The sequence below is a fragment of the Lichenostomus cassidix genome, chromosome 11 (assembly GCF_008360975.1).
Source record: "Lichenostomus cassidix isolate B80296 chromosome 11, HeHo_3.0, whole genome shotgun sequence".
In the NCBI taxonomy this organism is placed as follows: domain Eukaryota; kingdom Metazoa; phylum Chordata; class Aves; order Passeriformes; family Meliphagidae; genus Lichenostomus; species Lichenostomus cassidix.
Window position 1 is genome coordinate 3,272,357 of NC_139492.1, and position 17,640 is coordinate 3,289,996.

The 17,640-nt window shown below is 46.8% G+C and overlaps 1 protein-coding gene across 1 annotated transcript; it reads right to left on the minus strand.

The window, feature by feature from the left end:
* Positions 1-1,018: 1,018 nt before the first annotated feature.
* WFDC1 (WAP four-disulfide core domain 1) lies at positions 1,019-15,664 on the minus strand. The gene is made up of 7 exons (XM_085071447.1): positions 14,988-15,664; positions 8,277-8,472; positions 7,213-7,296; positions 5,100-5,240; positions 3,518-3,559; positions 2,537-2,611; positions 1,019-1,833 (listed from the first exon to the last, which is right to left on the minus strand). The coding sequence occupies exons 1-6, from the start codon at positions 15,129-15,131 to the stop codon at positions 2,553-2,555; spliced, it is 666 nt and encodes a 221-aa protein (XP_084927573.1). The 5' UTR covers positions 15,132-15,664; the 3' UTR covers positions 1,019-1,833; positions 2,537-2,552.
* Positions 15,665-17,640: the final 1,976 nt, after the last annotated feature.

A 17,640-nucleotide genomic window follows, 5' to 3' on the forward strand; every position in this document is an offset into this window, starting at 1 on the left:
ATTTGTGATTTTAATCTTTCCAATTTGTGAATGCTCGACACAAACTTTTCGGCTAGCTCCTCACAAGGGTTTAGGTAACAGATTTTTTCATTTAAAATAAAACAGTTTGGCATTTACTCTTCGGGGCTTGGCAGTGATCACTGAAGGGCTTTGCTCATTTAATCAGAATTTGGTATTTTTCTGCAGGAGTAATACTGAACCAAATCAATGCATTTTGCTGAGCAGCACTGAGGAGCGAGGCTGCAGTTGGATAAATAGGAAGTTTTTGATATAAACAGAGATTGGAGTGATAAAATATGGATAGGGCTGGGACAGCCTGGTCTAGTGGAAAGTGATTTCCACCCCAAACCATTCCATAATTCTCTGGTTCTGTGGCTCTTCTGTCTGAGCAGGAATTAACATCTCATTGTAGGAAGTTTTATAGGATAAAATCCTAGAAATAGCTCTGAATGTGGTGTTGCATTTAATATCTTGCACTTTGAACAAAGCCATGAAAAGTGAGTTCAACAGGTGAAGATATTTAGGAATATGTGGAGCCCTTCAGCTGTTCCTTTCCTACAGCACTGAAAACTGTGTTTAGAATAGGAAACAGAAGGGCAGTTTGGCATCTTCCATCTCTCCAGCTGCAAATGTGCAAAGAATCAAGAGTTTTATAGGTGTCTTGGATTTGGCTTAAACCATTTAGTGAGTGGGGGAAAAAAAAATCCTGTATTTTGTGAGTTGGGTATTTACATGCAGTGCTACCAGTGAGCAAATTAAAATGCTGATTGAATGCATGCAGATGGGGATGTGGGCTGAGCCATGGAGCAAACGTGGCTTTTCTGCCAAACAGGTCTGGCTGATTGGTCCCAGGAAATGTGGTTGTCCCTTCAGGATTGCACAGGGAAGGAAAATGTTAACAGAAAATGTGTTTTCCATTGTGAACAGCTCAAAGAAGCTGTAAGGCATAAATACAAATATAACCAGACTTTAAGGATTTGTGGAAGTCAACACTGAGGAGCAGTGGCTCACCTGACAGACAATTTTATCTTGGATTTGCTTTTCTTATACATTTAACAAATTATCCAGATTTCAGGCCTCTTGCTGAGCTTTTTGGGTAAAAACCCACAGATTTTGTGAGTATTAACTGTGCTGGCTGAAAAAAGAACCTTACAAAGCCTGGCATGCATTTGGGTGTCTGCTGGGATATTGTGGAAAGGAATCTGTTCCTTTTTTAACTCTCAACCTGCAGCTCACCAGACTGAGAAATTAAAGGGAAGTAACCTAAAAATATTTCTAAAACTGGTTTCGCTCCTAGCTTAGACTTCCTCAAATTCTTAAGAGTTCAGGTTTAGGCATTTAGAGTGAGTGTCAAACCTGGTAAAACCTGGATATAAATAGGGAAAGAAGAAACTTGCAGGTTGCTTTGAATTTTAAGCTTATGAAGAGGTTTTAAATTAGTTGTTTGAGTTAGGCAGGCGCTGGCTGTGATCCAGAGGACCTCTTTAGTCTCACCTATTTTAAAGCAAGTTAGATATGACATTTAGGTGGAATTCTGATGTCACTTTAGCAATACTGAGCTGTGTTCATGGGGCTGAAATCTGAACTGGTCACACAATGAAGCACATCAAGGGCAGCTGATAAATAGTGTGGTTTCCTTCAGGGGATCACATTTCTCCTCCCCCTCCTGATGGGGTTAAAATCTGGACTCATCCTGTTCCTTGGGTAATTGTTTTGGTCAGCAGTGGGCAGGGATCAGGGGGATGCTGGAGATGTGCTGGTGGAGATCTGGGAACAAAGTTCTTCCAAATCAGAAAGCTGCTGGGTAAAGCATTCCTTGACAGAGTGGTCCAGCTGGGTGAAAACCAAACAACAAAAGGAAAAAAAAAAAAAAAAAAAGGAGGAATTAAAATATTTATCCTTCCTGGGATGTTTGCACAGAACTTGTCTTTAAGTAGCTGAGCAATCTGAACAGCCAGCCTGACGTAGGTACAGAAAGAAACTTTTATTTTCACAACTCCCAGCTAAGCCCATGTTAATTTTAAAGTGAAGCTGAAAGTGTTGAGAAAACCATCTCGGGACAGAACCTTTGGAATAATAAATATTTCCATTCTCGCCTAATGCAAGGCTGATGAAATGGTTGGAGCTTTTGCTGTTGGCTTGGCTCTGGCCAGAGAAATGTGCCTTTGCTCACATGAGTGCTCACATCACTGCTCAGCACAACTGCTCACACACATCAAATTATCCCACAAAATCCCCCATGGGCTGAAGTGTTTGCAAGACTGACCCTTTTTTGCAGTCAGTCCAGAATAAACTGCTTTTTAAATTGGCTGGCAGGACAACTTAACACCTGCATTAGGAAAAGCAAAAATTCGAACAAGAAAAACCTAAAAAGTTTAAAATCTTGAGAAGGCACGCCAAGTTTTGGCAGCATTGATTTTCCATCCTAAAAATCCCACCTGCTTGGAGAAACTATCACCCTCAGACAATAATTCCTCTGAATAATTGCATTCTAAGCACCAACTATTTCCACCCATATTTCACTTTATTCACTTACCCAGGCACACCTCCAATTAGCCTAAATGCTTCTGCTGGTTTTTCACATAGCCGACCACATTGTTGGAATTGCTCCCTGCAAAACAAACAGCAGCAAAGGCAGGTTTTATTTGAGGCTGTGGCAAGTTTTTCTCGAGGTTCACTCAGCAGCACAGTTTTATTGGCCTCACTATTTAGCAGTTCTCTTGGAGAGCTGGCATAGCCCACACTGGGGGAGAGAAAAGGAAATCCTTTCAGTTTTATCAGCCAAACTGGGCAAATTTGGCTGTTTGGAAATCTGATGATCTCAAAGGTGCTGTCTGGTCATACCTGAATGTCACTGTTTGAAAATCTGATGATCTCAAAGATGCTGTCTGGTTGTACCTGAATGTCACTGTTTGGAAATCTGATGATATCAAACATTCTGTCTGGTTGTACCTGAATGTCACTTCCAATCTCCTCCAGATCCAAGAGGGACAAAGCAGGAGCTCTGGAGCTGTGAGGAAGGATCTGGAGGATGTTCCTGTCTTTTTTTGAGACCCAGATTTGTGAGAGGGACCTGATATTTCTCAGGGCTTGAGTACCAAGGGAGATTCCCTGGGCTCCAGTTATCCCTCATTTCTCACCACAGCACAAGGCTGGGGCTGCAGGCTCTGCTCCTGGCAGAGCTCTGTGTTCAGCTGAGGAGCCCTGGGCCAAGAGCAAAGCTCCAAAAATAGGCTGAAAAATAACAAAAGGGTTTTGGTGGTTCCCTTGGCAGAGGGCTGCACCATTTACCCCATTTAACCCATTCTGTCACAGCTCAAAATTCTGATTCTCAGGAGCCCACAGCCAGGACATTGTAGATCTTAATAACATCTTCTGACCAAAGCATAGAGAGTTGAGGCTAAAGAATCTCTTTTTTCTATGTACAAACCCTAATTCAATGAGGAGCAAATTCCTTGTGAGCACTGCAAGAACGATAAAGCTTAAAAATAACAAACACTTCATGCCAGCAGCTTACCAAGATATTCCTTGTAATACTTGTGCCTCAGGTTGTGTCCATCTAGAAATAAAAAAATGTACATGGTGAGAACATCCCCAGTCAGCCTTCATTTTCTGTGTTAAAATCTCACCTTCTGTGTGCAGCACAGAGCAATGAGAGAGATGGAAATAATAACCTCACAATGAGGGAAATGAAAGGTCTCTGCAGCTGAAGTGATTTGGGCTGCTATAAACCTCTTATCAACTGCAGAGATTGCTGAGCTCTGGACACAACCCTCGTGCCATGAGAGTGGGATTTGCCACCAACAGGTTGTACTGTCAGGAGCCACAAGTCAAGGAATCACAGGCTTTCCCAAATGAAATAAAATTGGGGTAGCATTTCACACCTTCTATTAGTATTTGACATAATTCAGGTTCCAGCTAGCTTGTTCTGATTGCCTTTTATATGGTTATTTCTGCTCTTAGAAATACTTCATGTCTGAGATCCCCACAGTTCTACGTTACATTGGTTGCTATGGATGTTATTAAAGAAAATGTTACAAAAGAGATCATCAAAAGCCCTGGAAAAACTCTTAATCTGTTGTGGAAGCAGCTCAGGGATCTGGTTTGATGCTTCCCCTGGTTCTCACAGTGACCAAATGGCCAAGCTGATGTCTCATGTCTCTGCACTGAGGTGATTTGCAGCCCAGTGCCAATGTACACACCCTGCTATCCAATGAACACCTAAATAAATTATGAGCTTTCCTGGAAAACACCTTGGCCTGTAGAAAATCCTTTCCTGGGCAAACGTGTCAGCAGAATAAAAGGCAAATTTTGGATGCAGAAAGCAAAGTCAGAAGACAAAACTGGAACTTAAAACTCCGATTTCTTATTAAAGCGAGCAGTAGCATATAAATATTTCTAATTTTTGTGCTGTGTAATAACAGCACCTGCAGGTCACCACCTGCTCTGCTGGCACAATCCCCCTGCCACACAGTGTCCTGCTGTCCTGCTCCTTCCTTTCTGCTTCTGCTGCCTTTTGGCTGCTTTTAGAATTATGACGCAGACACAGTTAAAGGGATAAAAGGGTTTTACTTGGGTATTTTAATAGGATTTTAGGTGCACAGCTTTTTAAAGGTGGAACATGCCCAGATGCACACTCTGTGTAATGTGTATACAATTTTTATAGACCTTACAAATTAGGGTATTTGTTTAGATTCTTTCAATAAGAAACTTAATAAATGAAGTAATGTCTCTCTGTTCTAAAGAACTGCCCCCCAAATGAGGCTAGAGCCCAGTTAAAAAAAATATATTCCAGAGAGAAGGTTTTAATCAGGGTTGAAACCTCGAGTTTTTGATAGCATGGAGCTCTCTGGCTTTTTACTGTGAATGTTTGGTCTTTCTGCCTTGCAGAACTCCAAAACTAAGCTAGAACATCAGACTACAAAAATTACAAGCATGCAGGTTAAGGGTACAGAAAACATATCAAGGGTACCAAAATACATAAAAGGGTATATAAAATACATAAAAGGATATATAAAAAAGGCAAAAATCATGTGGCATCAGTTGTGCCACGCAAACACCAGGGAGCACGGAGAGGGAGGGAGGCTCAGAGCACTCACCTGGGTTTCCCCGCTGCTTGATGCACTGCCCGCGGTTGGGGATGCCCTCGGCGGTGTTGCCCGGGTTGATGATGTGGCACTCGTAGCCCGTGGGGCAGTGCAGGGGTTCATCCCCGTCCTCCGTGGTGCTGCACGCCTCGGCTGCAAGGGAATCCGAGCTCACAAACCAGGGCTGGGGAGCCAAACCACCCCAGAGCCCCTGCATCTCCTCCAGGCAGGACCTCAGAGGGCTTCCCATCATGGGGCTGACCCTCCAGAGCCTCCTGGCCGGGCAGGTGATCCCATTCACACCTCTGAGCCCTCCAGACCCTTCTGGCCAGCAGTGATCCTGTTCCCACCTCACACAGAGCTGACCCCACAGAGCTGACCCCTGCAGCCCATCCTACAGAGCTGACCCCTCCAGCCCATCCCGGCCAGCAGTGATCCTGTTCACACCCTACACAGAGCTGACCCCACAGAGCTGACCTCTCCAGCCCCTCCTGTCCAGCAGTGATCCTGTCCACCTTTCCCACAGAGCTGACCCCTCCAGCCCCCTCTGGCCAGCAGTGATCCCATCCACACCCCACACAGAGCAGTCCCCTCCAGACCCTCCTGTCCAGCAGTGATCCTGTTCATACCTCTGACCCCACAGAGCTGACCCCTCCAGCCCCTCCAGGCCAGCAGTGATCCCATTCCCACCTCTCACAGAGGCTGAGGTGTGTCCTGCAGTGCAGCTCAGCCCCATTCCCTGCACAAACCCTCCCCACAGCCCCGTGTGCAGCCTGTGTGAGGCTGGGGTGGATTCCTCCCAGCCCTGCCCATCCTGGCCCTGCTGATCCCTCCAAGGTGGGTCAGTGTGTCCCAGCCTGGGCTCTGGGCTGGATGAGGAGTTTGGAAACTCGAGCAGGAAGCTGGCAGTGGCTGCTCTGTTCCCTCCCCACACCCGTGACCCTGCTGCTGACCCTAAACCTCAGCTGTGACTCACTGTGGGGTCAGGCAGTGCCACCTCTGTCCCAGCACAGGTTTCATCACTCTGAGCAGTGAAAAGTGCAGCACAGAATGGGAAGGTCCAGCAGGACTCGGGCAGTGTTTGTGGCCATTAAATGTGCAGACTTTGCAGGGCCACTCCACCCTCTCGTTTGCAGGATTTTAATTTCAAGGAGCTCTGCTGTAATTCTCACGCCATGACTGATGGTTCCTATTTCCCTAATTACTCCCTCAAGCTGAGATGAAGGTGTTCAGATAAGAGCAAATAATATAAGCATGACAAGGATGGATGAGGAGGAACCTATTTTATCTTATTTCTAGCTGTGCAGCTCCGAGGAGCTGGAGGCAGAATTTTCTCTTCAAGAACTCGGAGTTTCCATAATAGATGAGAGTTGAGGCTTGGAGAGTTTGATCCCATCTGTGTAAGACTAAAGAGGGGAATTTATTGGCACTACCTGGGTCTGAATAAAGCTGATCAAAAGCTGGGTTAGCGTTTCCATCAAAAACCCAAGAATTTCACATGTCCACACATCAAATGTCTCATGGAAGAAAACTTCTCCTTCCATTTCCCCACTCCCTTCTTATTTCAATTTTATGTATTGGAAAAAAATTAATGAAAACCTTTTTCCCTATGAATCAACCTGAGATGTTCAGCCTCATTATCAGCCTCCAAACTGATGCTCCAAGTTCACTCTGCAGCAGTTTGCCAGGGCTCCTGCCCAAAGCACCTCCAGATCCAAGAGCCACAGCCCCAGCCCAAGGCACTGGGGTGAGGAGGCCACTCTGGATTAAAGGATCTCCCATTCCAAATCCACCCACGGTCTATGAGGAAGCTGGCAGAAAATCTGTGGGTGATGACAAAGCCTTTTTCTAAAACAAAGATATATCTCCAGTTGTTTGAAAAATGGGTACAAGCCCAGTTCCCTGCAGCATTCCTAGTGCTCTGCTGGATAATCCATATCCATAAAAAGCAATTTATTTACTGCACCAGAAAGCAGCCCCCAGCACTGCACAGAGTTATTCCTATGGAAACTCCAGACAAACACCAGCAGCCCAACATCCCAGGCCAGCTCTGTGTCTGAGGGATTTATCCTCCAGGCCCTTTGTATGATGATGGATATTGAAAAGACAGAGAAACGTACTGTACCTTGTAAGACTTCCTCTGGGCCATCCAAAAGCCACCCATTGCCTCCCAGCCAGCGGGGTTTGGGCTGAACCAGCCAGTCCAGGACTGCAGGGGACAGAAATGAGAGACCACAGGGTGAAGATGTTGCAGCCACAGAGCACAGAGTATGGAAAAGTCATGGATTTCCTCTAAGGCCTGTGAGGAGCCCAATGGACAGACCTGATTTTGATTTATATTAATGTTTTTGTTGTCCCAGTGGCCAGGAAGACGTGGATGTTATCCATGGATGTTATCCAGGGCCACAAAAACCTGGTGTCATAAAAGCCCAGGCAGTGCTGCTTCCCATTCTCACTGATGTGGCAGGGATTTGGGGAGGTGGCTGCCTCACTCCTGCCAGCACTAATTCAGGTTGGGATTGCTTCATTTCCTGAATATAGAAATACATGATCACCGAATGGTCTGGGTTGGAAAGGATCTGAAAGATCTTCCAGTTCCAACACTCTGCCATGGGCAGGGACACCTTCCACTGTCCCAGACTGCTCCAAGACCTGTCCAGCATGGCCTTGGACACTCCCAGGGATCCAGGGGCATGGAGAATGCCACCCCAGAAAAACAACTGGCACTGAGCGACTTCTACAATTTGAAATTTTGCAACGCCAGTCAACCTTATACACCTTTTTAACTCACCAACCCCCCAGAAACCACAAGTGTGGGACACAACTCCATCCCCAACTTGCTCTCAAACTTCCCACCCCAGACCTGGTGATCTTAAGATCATCTTGTACCAACCCCTGCCATGGGCAGGGACACCTTCCACTATCCCAGGGTGCTCCAAGCCCTGTCCAAGTTGGTCTTGGAGACCTCCAGGGATCCAGGGGCATGGAGAATGCCGCCCCAGAAAAACAACCAGCACTGAGTGACTTCTAAATTTTGCAACGCCAGTCAACCCAGGACACCTTTTAAACCCAGAAACCACAACCGCGTAACACAACTCCACCGCACACCTTCCACTCACGGTTTGACCACCACCCCCCCAACCCCTCCAACCTCTCCCCTCTCCCATCTTTCCCCCCGGTGCTCCCTACCCGGCGGGGGCTGCACGGACTCGAGGCAGGCGTAGATGCAGCCGTTGTAGCAGCAGCGCTTGTGGCGCTCGCACTCGGAGTCGGAGCGGCAGCTGGGCACCTCGCAGGCGCGCTCCGGCAGGCTCTGCGGCGGCGGCGGACAGCGGTCGTTCTTCTGGTAGTGGGAGCTGTGAGAATGAAGAGGGTACTCATAATCCTTGCAAAGAGAAGAAAAGGAAGTCAGGGTTGGTGGGAGGCGAGCGATGAGTATGTGCGTTAGCGGTTTTGGAAATGGTGTATTGTCGCTGTTGTGATGCCTAAAGTGCTGGTAAAAATTGAGACGCAGGCACGCAGTGTAGGAAAAAGGGTATTACCTTGGTTTAATAGGATCCCAGGTGCACCACAACGAAAAGAGAGAGATGGTACCACTCTTGAAGTCCAAAACAATTTATGGACTTCATTGATTAGCATACCTAGCTAAAATTGCCCAGTAAGAAACCTAACAAATGAAGTAATTGCCCCCTTATTCAAATTACCTCCCCCCAAAAGGTTACAACTTAGTTTACAAAAACATGTTCCAGGGATGAGGCTCTGTTCAAGGTTGGTTCCTCATGTTCTTAGATTGTGGAGATTGTTTTGTCTTCTCCAAAGAATTCTGAACTAGGCTATAGTACAAGAATTATAGACATGTGGGGCTAAGATACAGGGAGTAAAAGTACAGGAATAGGAAAGGATACAAGGTATATATAAAAAGGGTATAAAAGCATAATGAAAAAGGACAAAAAATCTATCAGGCATCAGCTGTACCAGTAACGGAGCGAAATTCACAGATGCACAGCCAGTCCAAGGAGCAAGAGAGAGCTTTATTGTTGTAATTTCTCCTTATATAAATGGTAAAAACCCATAGGTGATTGGTCAGTGGTCACCCACCCCTGGGGTGATTGGCTGAAGTCCTGCAATGCCCAATTCCAAACACACTGTGTCTTGAATCAGAACCAGATCAGGAAATACAGCAGGTGTTCAATAATTATCTCATTGTTTTTCGTCATTTGTATGGGAGAGAAGAAGTTCTCAAGAAAGGCCTGTGCAGCCACAGTCTCTGGTTTAACAACGCAGAGCTCACAGTGGATAAACTTGAAATTTATAAATTCTGGTCCAGAAGGAGGTGATGGAGGCAGAAGGAGCCCATTGAGGAGGGAGGTGCTGCCAGGGACATTTTTTCCATGTCCCAAAACAGCACAGTGCCACCGTTCCCACTGCTTCCCTACCAAAGTGTTACTTTGGTGTAACTTCAGCTTGTAACTTCTAATTTCTACAATTTGAGATTTTGCAACAGCAGTAAGTTACATCAGCTGAAGTGGGAAAAAAAGGGTTTCAAAGTGGTTTTTGAATATTCATTGGAGAGGCAAATTAATTATTCAGCTCCCCCAGCTCTGTATGATCCCCTTAGTGAATTGCTTTGGTTTTTCCCAAACCATCACTAATTATTGTGTGGAACTCGTTTTGTAGTTAAGATTATTGCAATGAAAACTGTGAGGTTAAAAAAAAAAAATCATTTAAAGCCTTTTTTATACTTGTCTGGGAAACAAAGAGAAAATTCCAGGCACCCTCATGATGAGGACAGCAGAATATTTTGATGGGGAAGCAGTGGGAATGGTGGCACTGCATTGTTTTGGGACATGGAACAAATGTCTCTGGCAACACCTCTCTCCTCAATGGGCTCCTTCTGCTTTCTTCTGGACCAGAATTTATAGGAAACCTTTCAAATTTATCCATTGTGAGCTCTGGGTTGTTAAATCAGAGATAATTTCCAAAACATGGGATGTGCTGAGTGAGATCTATGAGGGTGATGTCAGCTTCATCCCAAAGAAAATGAGGCTGCAGCAGAAAGGAGCTGAGCTGCCCATTGCACAGGACCAGGGAGATGGAAAGTGGATTAACAAGCACAGGTCTTCACCAGGAACATTTCTGAGGCACCATTCAGATATTTTTCACACTGGGGAAAACACTGGCATCAGTGTTTTCTGATTCAGATATTTTTTCACACAGACATTTTTCACAATTTTCTTGTTTCAGCAAGAAGCCAAGTCCCTCCAGCAGAGAGGTGAATCACCCCAGCCCACTCCTTCCTCACCTGTGCCTCAACCATTCACCTCAAGATCAGCTCCCCAGAAAGTGCTCAGGGCACTCAGATTTATTTACAACCATTTATAAGCTCTAAAAAAGCCAAAAACTGGATTCCTGATTTGTACTTTTAAAAGAGATCAGCATCAAGCCAGAGGTGGGAAGTGATCTCTGCCATGGCCTGGTAAGAGTCACAAGTATATATAAAAATATATAAATATATTTTTGTTTTGTAACACTGTTGTGTTACAAAACCAGTGATGAGAAACTGGGGCTGTTATTCCAAGAAAAAACATGGTGCAACTGCTCCCCAGGGGATTCTAGGAAATTGCACCACCAGGCTGTGGAGAAATTTGAGGTGAGATTGACATCCCTCTGGATCTACATCCTGCTCCATTTTCATGGCTGAAACTCCCCAGTGGCTCATTTGGAGCATCTGTGCCTTTGACAACAGCCTGTTCCCGCATGGATTGTCCCAAAAATTGGCCAAGGAGAAAAAAGGTTTGGGAAAAACTGATTTTTATGATGTTTTCAGTGCTCAAGGTGCATGCTCGTGTATTACTCCATTCCTCAGAAGCTGCTAACACTCCTAATTTGAAAGGTTTTAAAATTGAAGCTATTGAAAATACACTTTTTTTGGGGTGTTGGATTTTAAACAGAGAAAATTCTCAGACCAAGTGTAATTTTGGGACATAAAGGAGCACTGAACAACAAATTTGTGCAATTCCAAACACTGCCCAGGTCTCCTTGCTGGAGGGAATGCTCATCCTGCAAGGTCACAGTTTACTATTCTATCCAAAAGGTCATCTGCAGACGGAAATGGGACCAAAACACTACTGGCAAATAATGGATCCGTGAAAAAAACCACCAAACAATTCCTGCAGTTGCTTCACAGATGATTCAGAAACCAAGAAGCCAAACTTGCAACGAACAGCTGGCTCCATGAATGAAGTTTCCGTTGGGGAACAATATAACAGCTGTAGCCAAATAACTTCGTACCTCATGACCTCCCTGCCCATTTTCTCTGGTCACCTAGTGCTCAGAACACATTGCTTGCAAAATAAGAATATTTTGCTCATTTGGTCTAATAGAACCAAATTGTTCATGGGTGCTTAAACCACCCCGGTGGGAAATAGGATTCCCTCATTTCCTGAAATAACCTAGTTAAGGATGTCTCCAGGTTTGGGTTATAAGGTTTTTTAAAAGCTCTCCCAGGATTCATGCTTTGGCTCTGATTTGTTATTTTTACAGATTATGACGACAGTCAAAATTTCTTCATTTAAAAACATTTTTCAACATGGGAGGTGAATTGCTGTTTCCCAGGGAGACTTATTAAATCATTTGATGACAGTATCTGCCTTAGAGAGATACCCAGAAACAAAGGGGAAATGTTCAGAGTTCAGCTGAGGAACCCTGGAAGCCAACAAAGATGAGGAAAAACCTGAATGGAATCACTCAGCCTCACCCATAATTTCAACAGCAACTGAGGGATGCAGTCTGCCTCCCAAAAATCCCAGATGTGTCCTGTGATTTGTGCCTGGAATTGGTCCCTGATCTTGTGTCAAAGCACAGTTCTCTGCTAATTCATTTCTGCATGGAGCTCCTCAAGATGAAGTTTATTTCAGCCTCTGACCTTTTCCTCTGAAAAAAAAATACAGTCGGGGGGAATTTAGAATCCTTCTTCTATCAAGGACCTGGAGAACCACACATCATGGGTGATCAAAGTGGCAAATCTCAGACTGAAGGCAGGTGAAACAATCTGAAGGACAAAACCAAAGCAATTGGAATGTTTTTTTTTCTGTGCAAATATGAATATTTTTCTGAATAAATTTTGGTTGTGCTGCTTGCAGCTGGAAGAATGCTCCGGAATTAGGGTGGTTCCAAAATAATCACAATAGTGACGAAAAGGCTGGAAAGTGGGGAATACAGAATGTGTGGAGATTCCAAAGGGGAGGCTGAGGCTGCCCTACTCGCAGGTTACTCTGAGGATTTGGGGCCAGAAATCTCCTGGGGCAGCTGTGCTCACCTGGGGCACAAAGATGATACCCCAGGGCTGATTTCTGACAGCTTGGCTGCAGGGCAAACAAACTGCTGGAAGAGCATTACAGCAGCTGTGAAGAATTCTTCATATCTGGAAAGCTTTAAAAGGAGGCTGGGATTTTTCTACTACACTTGCTGCAGTTGACACTGGGATGAAATCCAGACTGGCCCAGTTTTTCCCCACAGACCTGCTGGTGTTTTTGCAATGAACTGAAGCCCAGCAGAACCAGGTAGCTCCCTCCCCTGCCCTTTGGGGACAGACCCTGGACTGGGGGGCTGCAAATCACTCAACAAGTGTCCCTCTGGCTGTAAAATATGTGGATTTATTAAAGCTGGGCTCCTGCATCCCACTGTGACTGCCAGGTTCTTCTCCTCTCTGCAATCCCTCTTTCTCCCTTCTCCACTCCCACTCGACCCCTCTTTGCCAACCAGAACCCTTCCCAGGCACCTGAGTGAAAACCCCCTGGCCAGACCTCAGGCCAGCTCCTCATCCTCACACCTGCCTGTCACCCAGCATTTTTCTGGACTCACTCCTCCTGCTGCAGCCTCAGATTTTCTGTGCTCAGCCAACACAACCTCCCCGTGTCCTCTGGGGTCCCACAGAGGTGTCTGTGGCCACATCCCATCTGGCTGCACGTTGCCATGAGCACTCCATCTGTCCTCCCTCCACCCCAGTGACTCACAAATCAGCTGCTCTGCCCCCAGACTCCCATCTTCCAACTGCAGGGAGCAACAGAGCATTCGGTAGGAGAGAAAACATCTCTGTGAGAGAGCACAGGAGCTGCCAGAACAGCCTCCTGGTGGAGGAGAGGATGGAGAGCTTTCCTCCTGACGAGGCTTTGAGGAGGAGAAAGAAAAGCGTTTTCTGTTTTCCCTGGATGGATGTTTCTGTCAATAGGAGCGATTCTAGCTGAGCTTGCCAGATCGGTAGCACCTGGATTCAGGGCTGCCAGGAAAAGCAGCCCTTTGAAGAGGAGCAGGTTGAAAGGAGAGGATGTATCCTCGGGGGAGGAGGCTCTGTGCCTCTGCACACTCCTTATCTCGAGATCAACATGTAAATTCCTGTTCTACTCCTGTCCTGTCTCTCTGGGTCATTCACCTCGCGGCTCCTATTAAATTTCAGCTTCATTTTGAAATATGGCAGAAGAATATCTGGATAAATGCACTTTGCAGTGAGTGATTTTGCAGGAAATGGAGCTGTTTATATCAACATTTCCCAATTAAAAGTGCAAACCGCAGGATACCCTGTCCCAAGAGAGGCTGAAATGAAGAAAATTTCTTACAACATCCTGAGGTGCCTTTCAAACATGTGCACAGTGTGTTCTGCAAAATTTCCAGGAGAGAAAACAGCGTTTCAGTTCACTCATCAGGGGCAAGAGATGTCACAATTCTGAGTCAGCAGTTGCACAAAACAAGCACATCCATGAACAAACATCACCCTCAAAGCCATGGGCATAAAAACCATCCTTTTTGAATTAAAAGCTGCAGAAAACAGATGGAGGAATCCACATGACCCCAAGGTGCTGTTTATGCACATGCAGTGCCTGGGAGATACAATCAGAGCTGAGCATAAGAAAATTGACTTGTGGGGTCAAGCAATTCCGGGGGCAGAAACCTCAGCTCAGTGCTGGTGTCTGAGAGGACTTCAATGGATCAAGTAAAAATTCCAAATTTATAACTTTCTTTTTAAACAGCTGGTCCTAAAAATCAAGGATTTTTATCAAATCAAATTATTTTCCCTTTTCTTTTCATTCCCATTCCCCCCATGGCCATCTCTACCAACCTTTTGGCCCAGACACAGCAGGACAAGCCTCAGCACCACCCTCTCCACTGCCAGCAACTTGTTGCTGCCTCAGTTCCACTCCCAGCCCTCCTTCTCCAGGTGGGTTTGGGAGCGCTGGCTGAGCTCAGCGCCCCGGGAAGGCTGAGATCTGCCAAAAGCAGGCAGGCAGGCACAGATGGTGCCACCACCCGAGAGTCTGCCAGGGCGTGGGCAGCAGCTCTGCCGCCAGGGAATGTGCCAGGCACAGCCAGGGAACGGATTCCTTGGATCAAAGGGTGATGGGCACGCCGCTTGGCTCTGTAAATCCAGGATTTACACAACCGCCATCCATTCCTCCAGCAAACATCTCCGGGAGCTGGGCGCATTCAGCCAGAGCTACCCCAAAAGGCAGCACAGGACCCGAGCAATAAATCCCATTAATCTTCCCACTAAACCCATCCCAGACCTGCAGGGTTTGCATCCCACTCTCCCCTTCGCTCTCACCGGGGATTTTCCAGGGAAAGCCGTGCCGGGGTTTGCATCCCCCTCTTGCTGTCCCGGGGGTTTTCCAGGGAAAGCCGTGCCAAATCCCAAATTTGCCATCCCAAATCCCTGTCCCCGCTCCCAGCGTGCTTCCCAAGCTTCCCCCTGCAGCAGCTAGGTGGCAAAAGTTCCGCGCAGCCTGGGAAAACTTCACCAACCCCTTTCACCCAGACCCTAACACTCCTTATTCCAAAGGAATAGGGACGAAAACTCCCCGAGCATCCCCAAAATCCCCCCAAAAAAACCCCCCCAGCCTTACTCACATCGTATTTCTCGGTCATTTTCAGCAGCGCGCGTTTCCAGAGGCTCCTGGCACAGCCCGGCTCCGGCAGCACTACCAGCACACACAGCGCTGCGGCCAAGAGCTTTTTGCAGAAATGCATCTCCGGCAGCAGCCTGGGATCCATTTCTTCCCGGGATGGGATCGGATTAGGAGCTGGGCTGTCGGGATCTGGGAGGTTGGGGGTTTTGGTGAGGAGGGAGGGAGATGTGGAGGGAGGGAGGGAGAGCTGAGCGCTCTGAGAGCGGCTTTTCCCTGCGCGGCTTCTGGGAAGGGAAAAGGGGAAGGGAAAAAAAAAAGGAGAAAAAAAAAAAAGAAAAAAAGAAAAGGAGCCCACAGGCAGAGCCGGGAGCTGCTGTTGAACTTCTTTAAGTTAGATCAGGTTCTCGGCTCGCATGTTCGCACAGAGCTCTGCGCTCCCCTTGAGTGATGGACGGGAAGATTACTTGGGAAGATTATTTTTACACCTTTGTTCCTAACATCTGGTATCCTCCGAGAGCCCCATTCATAGCCCAAGCGTGGGATCAGATGACAGCTGCCGCAGGGGGAAATAAAGGTCTCGGAGGGGTGGGCTGGGCAGATTTTTGCAAACAGCTCACCCAAACTTCCCAGAGGACTGGGCTTTGTGTGCTCCCCGCTGGGGGTTTGCATCACCTTCTGACAAAGTGATAACTTCATCACAAGCTTGAAGGAAATGATTTAAAGACATGATAAACATTCAGGGGCTTTAATTAAACCGAGGTGACGTTGGCTTTCTGAAAATGGTTTTGAAGGAGGGGAAGACGTGACCATTGGGAGAAAATAAATTTGGATGTGCCACTGGGAAAAAAATAAATTGGGGTGTGGAGTAGGGAAGGAAGGTGGTTTGGAGATTACATAGTGCAGAGAAAGCAAGGAAGGGGACATGAGTCAGGCTGGGGCTGACAATGGGAGGGACGGAAGGAGTGGACGTGAGTTTTTGGACATTTCCACGGACATGCAGTGCCTGAAGGGCAGAAATGAAATCAGGCTGAGAGCATCCCAGAGCCCTGCCTGGGCCAGGGGCAGAGCAGTGCTGAAGGAAGAGAGCGAGGCAGCTGGGATGCACACGTGTGTAAATATGGATTTCTGCGTGTGTACAGCTTTACAGACAGCAGGAGAGCTGGTCGGGGCTTGCTGAGCCAAATTTTGGCTGTTTGGTTTAGAATCCCCCCTGGATTGCTCCTCCAGCAGCTTGTCCAGCCTCCACCTGAGGGAAGGGAGAAACAGAACCACAGGACAAGTCGAGATGCAGACACTAAACCCTGTTTGCCTTCACTTTACCCCAGTTTCAGCCCTGCTGAGCAGAGTGGAGCCTTGCTGGATGCGTTGGATTTATTTTATATCTGCTCTAAAATGAGCCTGCAGAGGAGGGTTATACCCTGTGGACAAACACCAAAAAAAAATCTTCCAATTATTCCTTATACCTGAAAGCTGTGGAAATTCACTTTGATCCATGCCCAAGTGTCTATAGCTGCAAGTAGGTGGAAGCCAAAGGATTTCATCTGCAAACTTGCCAGAATATGGTGATGGGAACCTGGAAAAAGACTGAGGTGTGCCTTAAAATGCTCTGTGTTTGAGGGAATATATCTGATTTATTTAGAGTTGAGGTGCTTAAAGCTTTTCTAGCAGTAACTGTGCTTTAGGGCAGTTCTCTCTGTATCTCCACTGCTATAAAAAGGTTCTTAGTAACAAAATCTGTCCAATTCATGCCAGGGAATTTTTCTGGGAAGTAAAGCCAGGGATTGCTGTAATGGGGGGAAAGTGGAGGGGTGGGGAGAGAGAATGAAGAGTTAAACTAGAGAGAGTCACCTCCCTGCCAGCTGCAGCAGTCCCAGGGGGTCCCAGTGGGACAACACAAGTGTCCCTGCATGGTCTGGGGATTCCCAAAGGGATCTGGCAGGGAGTCCCTGTGGAGATGCAATGATCTGCCTTGCTGTATTTGTGTAATCCTATTCCTGCTTGATCCCCAGAGGTGCCAGCAGGGCTTTGGGGCTGCAGGGTTTGAGGTGACCCCATGGCACAGCTGTTTGAGGCACAGCAGGGCACAGGGAGGGAGCATCAGGGCTGGAGGGCGTTCTGTGGCACAGAGGTTCACCCTGATGCTGAGATGCTGCCCCAGCAGGGAGCTCAGCTCCAGGTCCCTGTCACCACTTTTCCTCTCTCCCAGAGCTGCAGGCACACATTTCAAACAGAGTTGATCCCAGTTTTCCTTCAGACAGCTCATTTCCCTCAGGCTTCTCTCCTGCAATTAATAACAACCATGGACATCTCACATCCTCAGCTCCCTGACTCCTGTGCTCCGAGGTGACAAATGGCATGGCTGGTTGCACAGAATAAACAAGATTTTTCCTTGGAGTATTCCTGCTTAATTTATGTCTCTGTGCTGATATTTCACTTGTCTGTGCTCTCCCTGAAACCCAAACCACCGTGAAACAACTGCTCACGATAAATCTCCCTAATTTAATTCCGTTTTTTGTTGTTTCATACACTCACAACCCGGACTTGGAGCAACTAATTCTAAAGATTAATAGCTCCTTCAGACACCATTTAGTGGCCTTTATTTTTTGCAGATACACAGCTTTGACATTTATCTGGGGAAAGCCAGGGTCTGTGCC

What these genes read in the sequence shown, in the direction of transcription:
- WFDC1 (XM_085071447.1), bottom strand. Translation starts at nt 15,131, where the DNA reads ATGGATCCCAGGCTGCTGCCGGAGATGCATTTCTGCAAAAAGCTCTTG. An exon ending in AAATGACCGAGAAATACGAT is followed by an intron (nt 8,473 to 14,987) that starts GTGAGTAAGGCT and finishes TCTCTTTGCAAG; the next exon opens with GATTATGAGTACCCTCTTCA. An exon ending in GTATTACAAGGAATATCTTG is followed by an intron (nt 2,612 to 3,517) that starts GTAAGCTGCTGG and finishes TTTGTTTTGCAG; the next exon opens with GGAGCAATTCCAACAATGTG.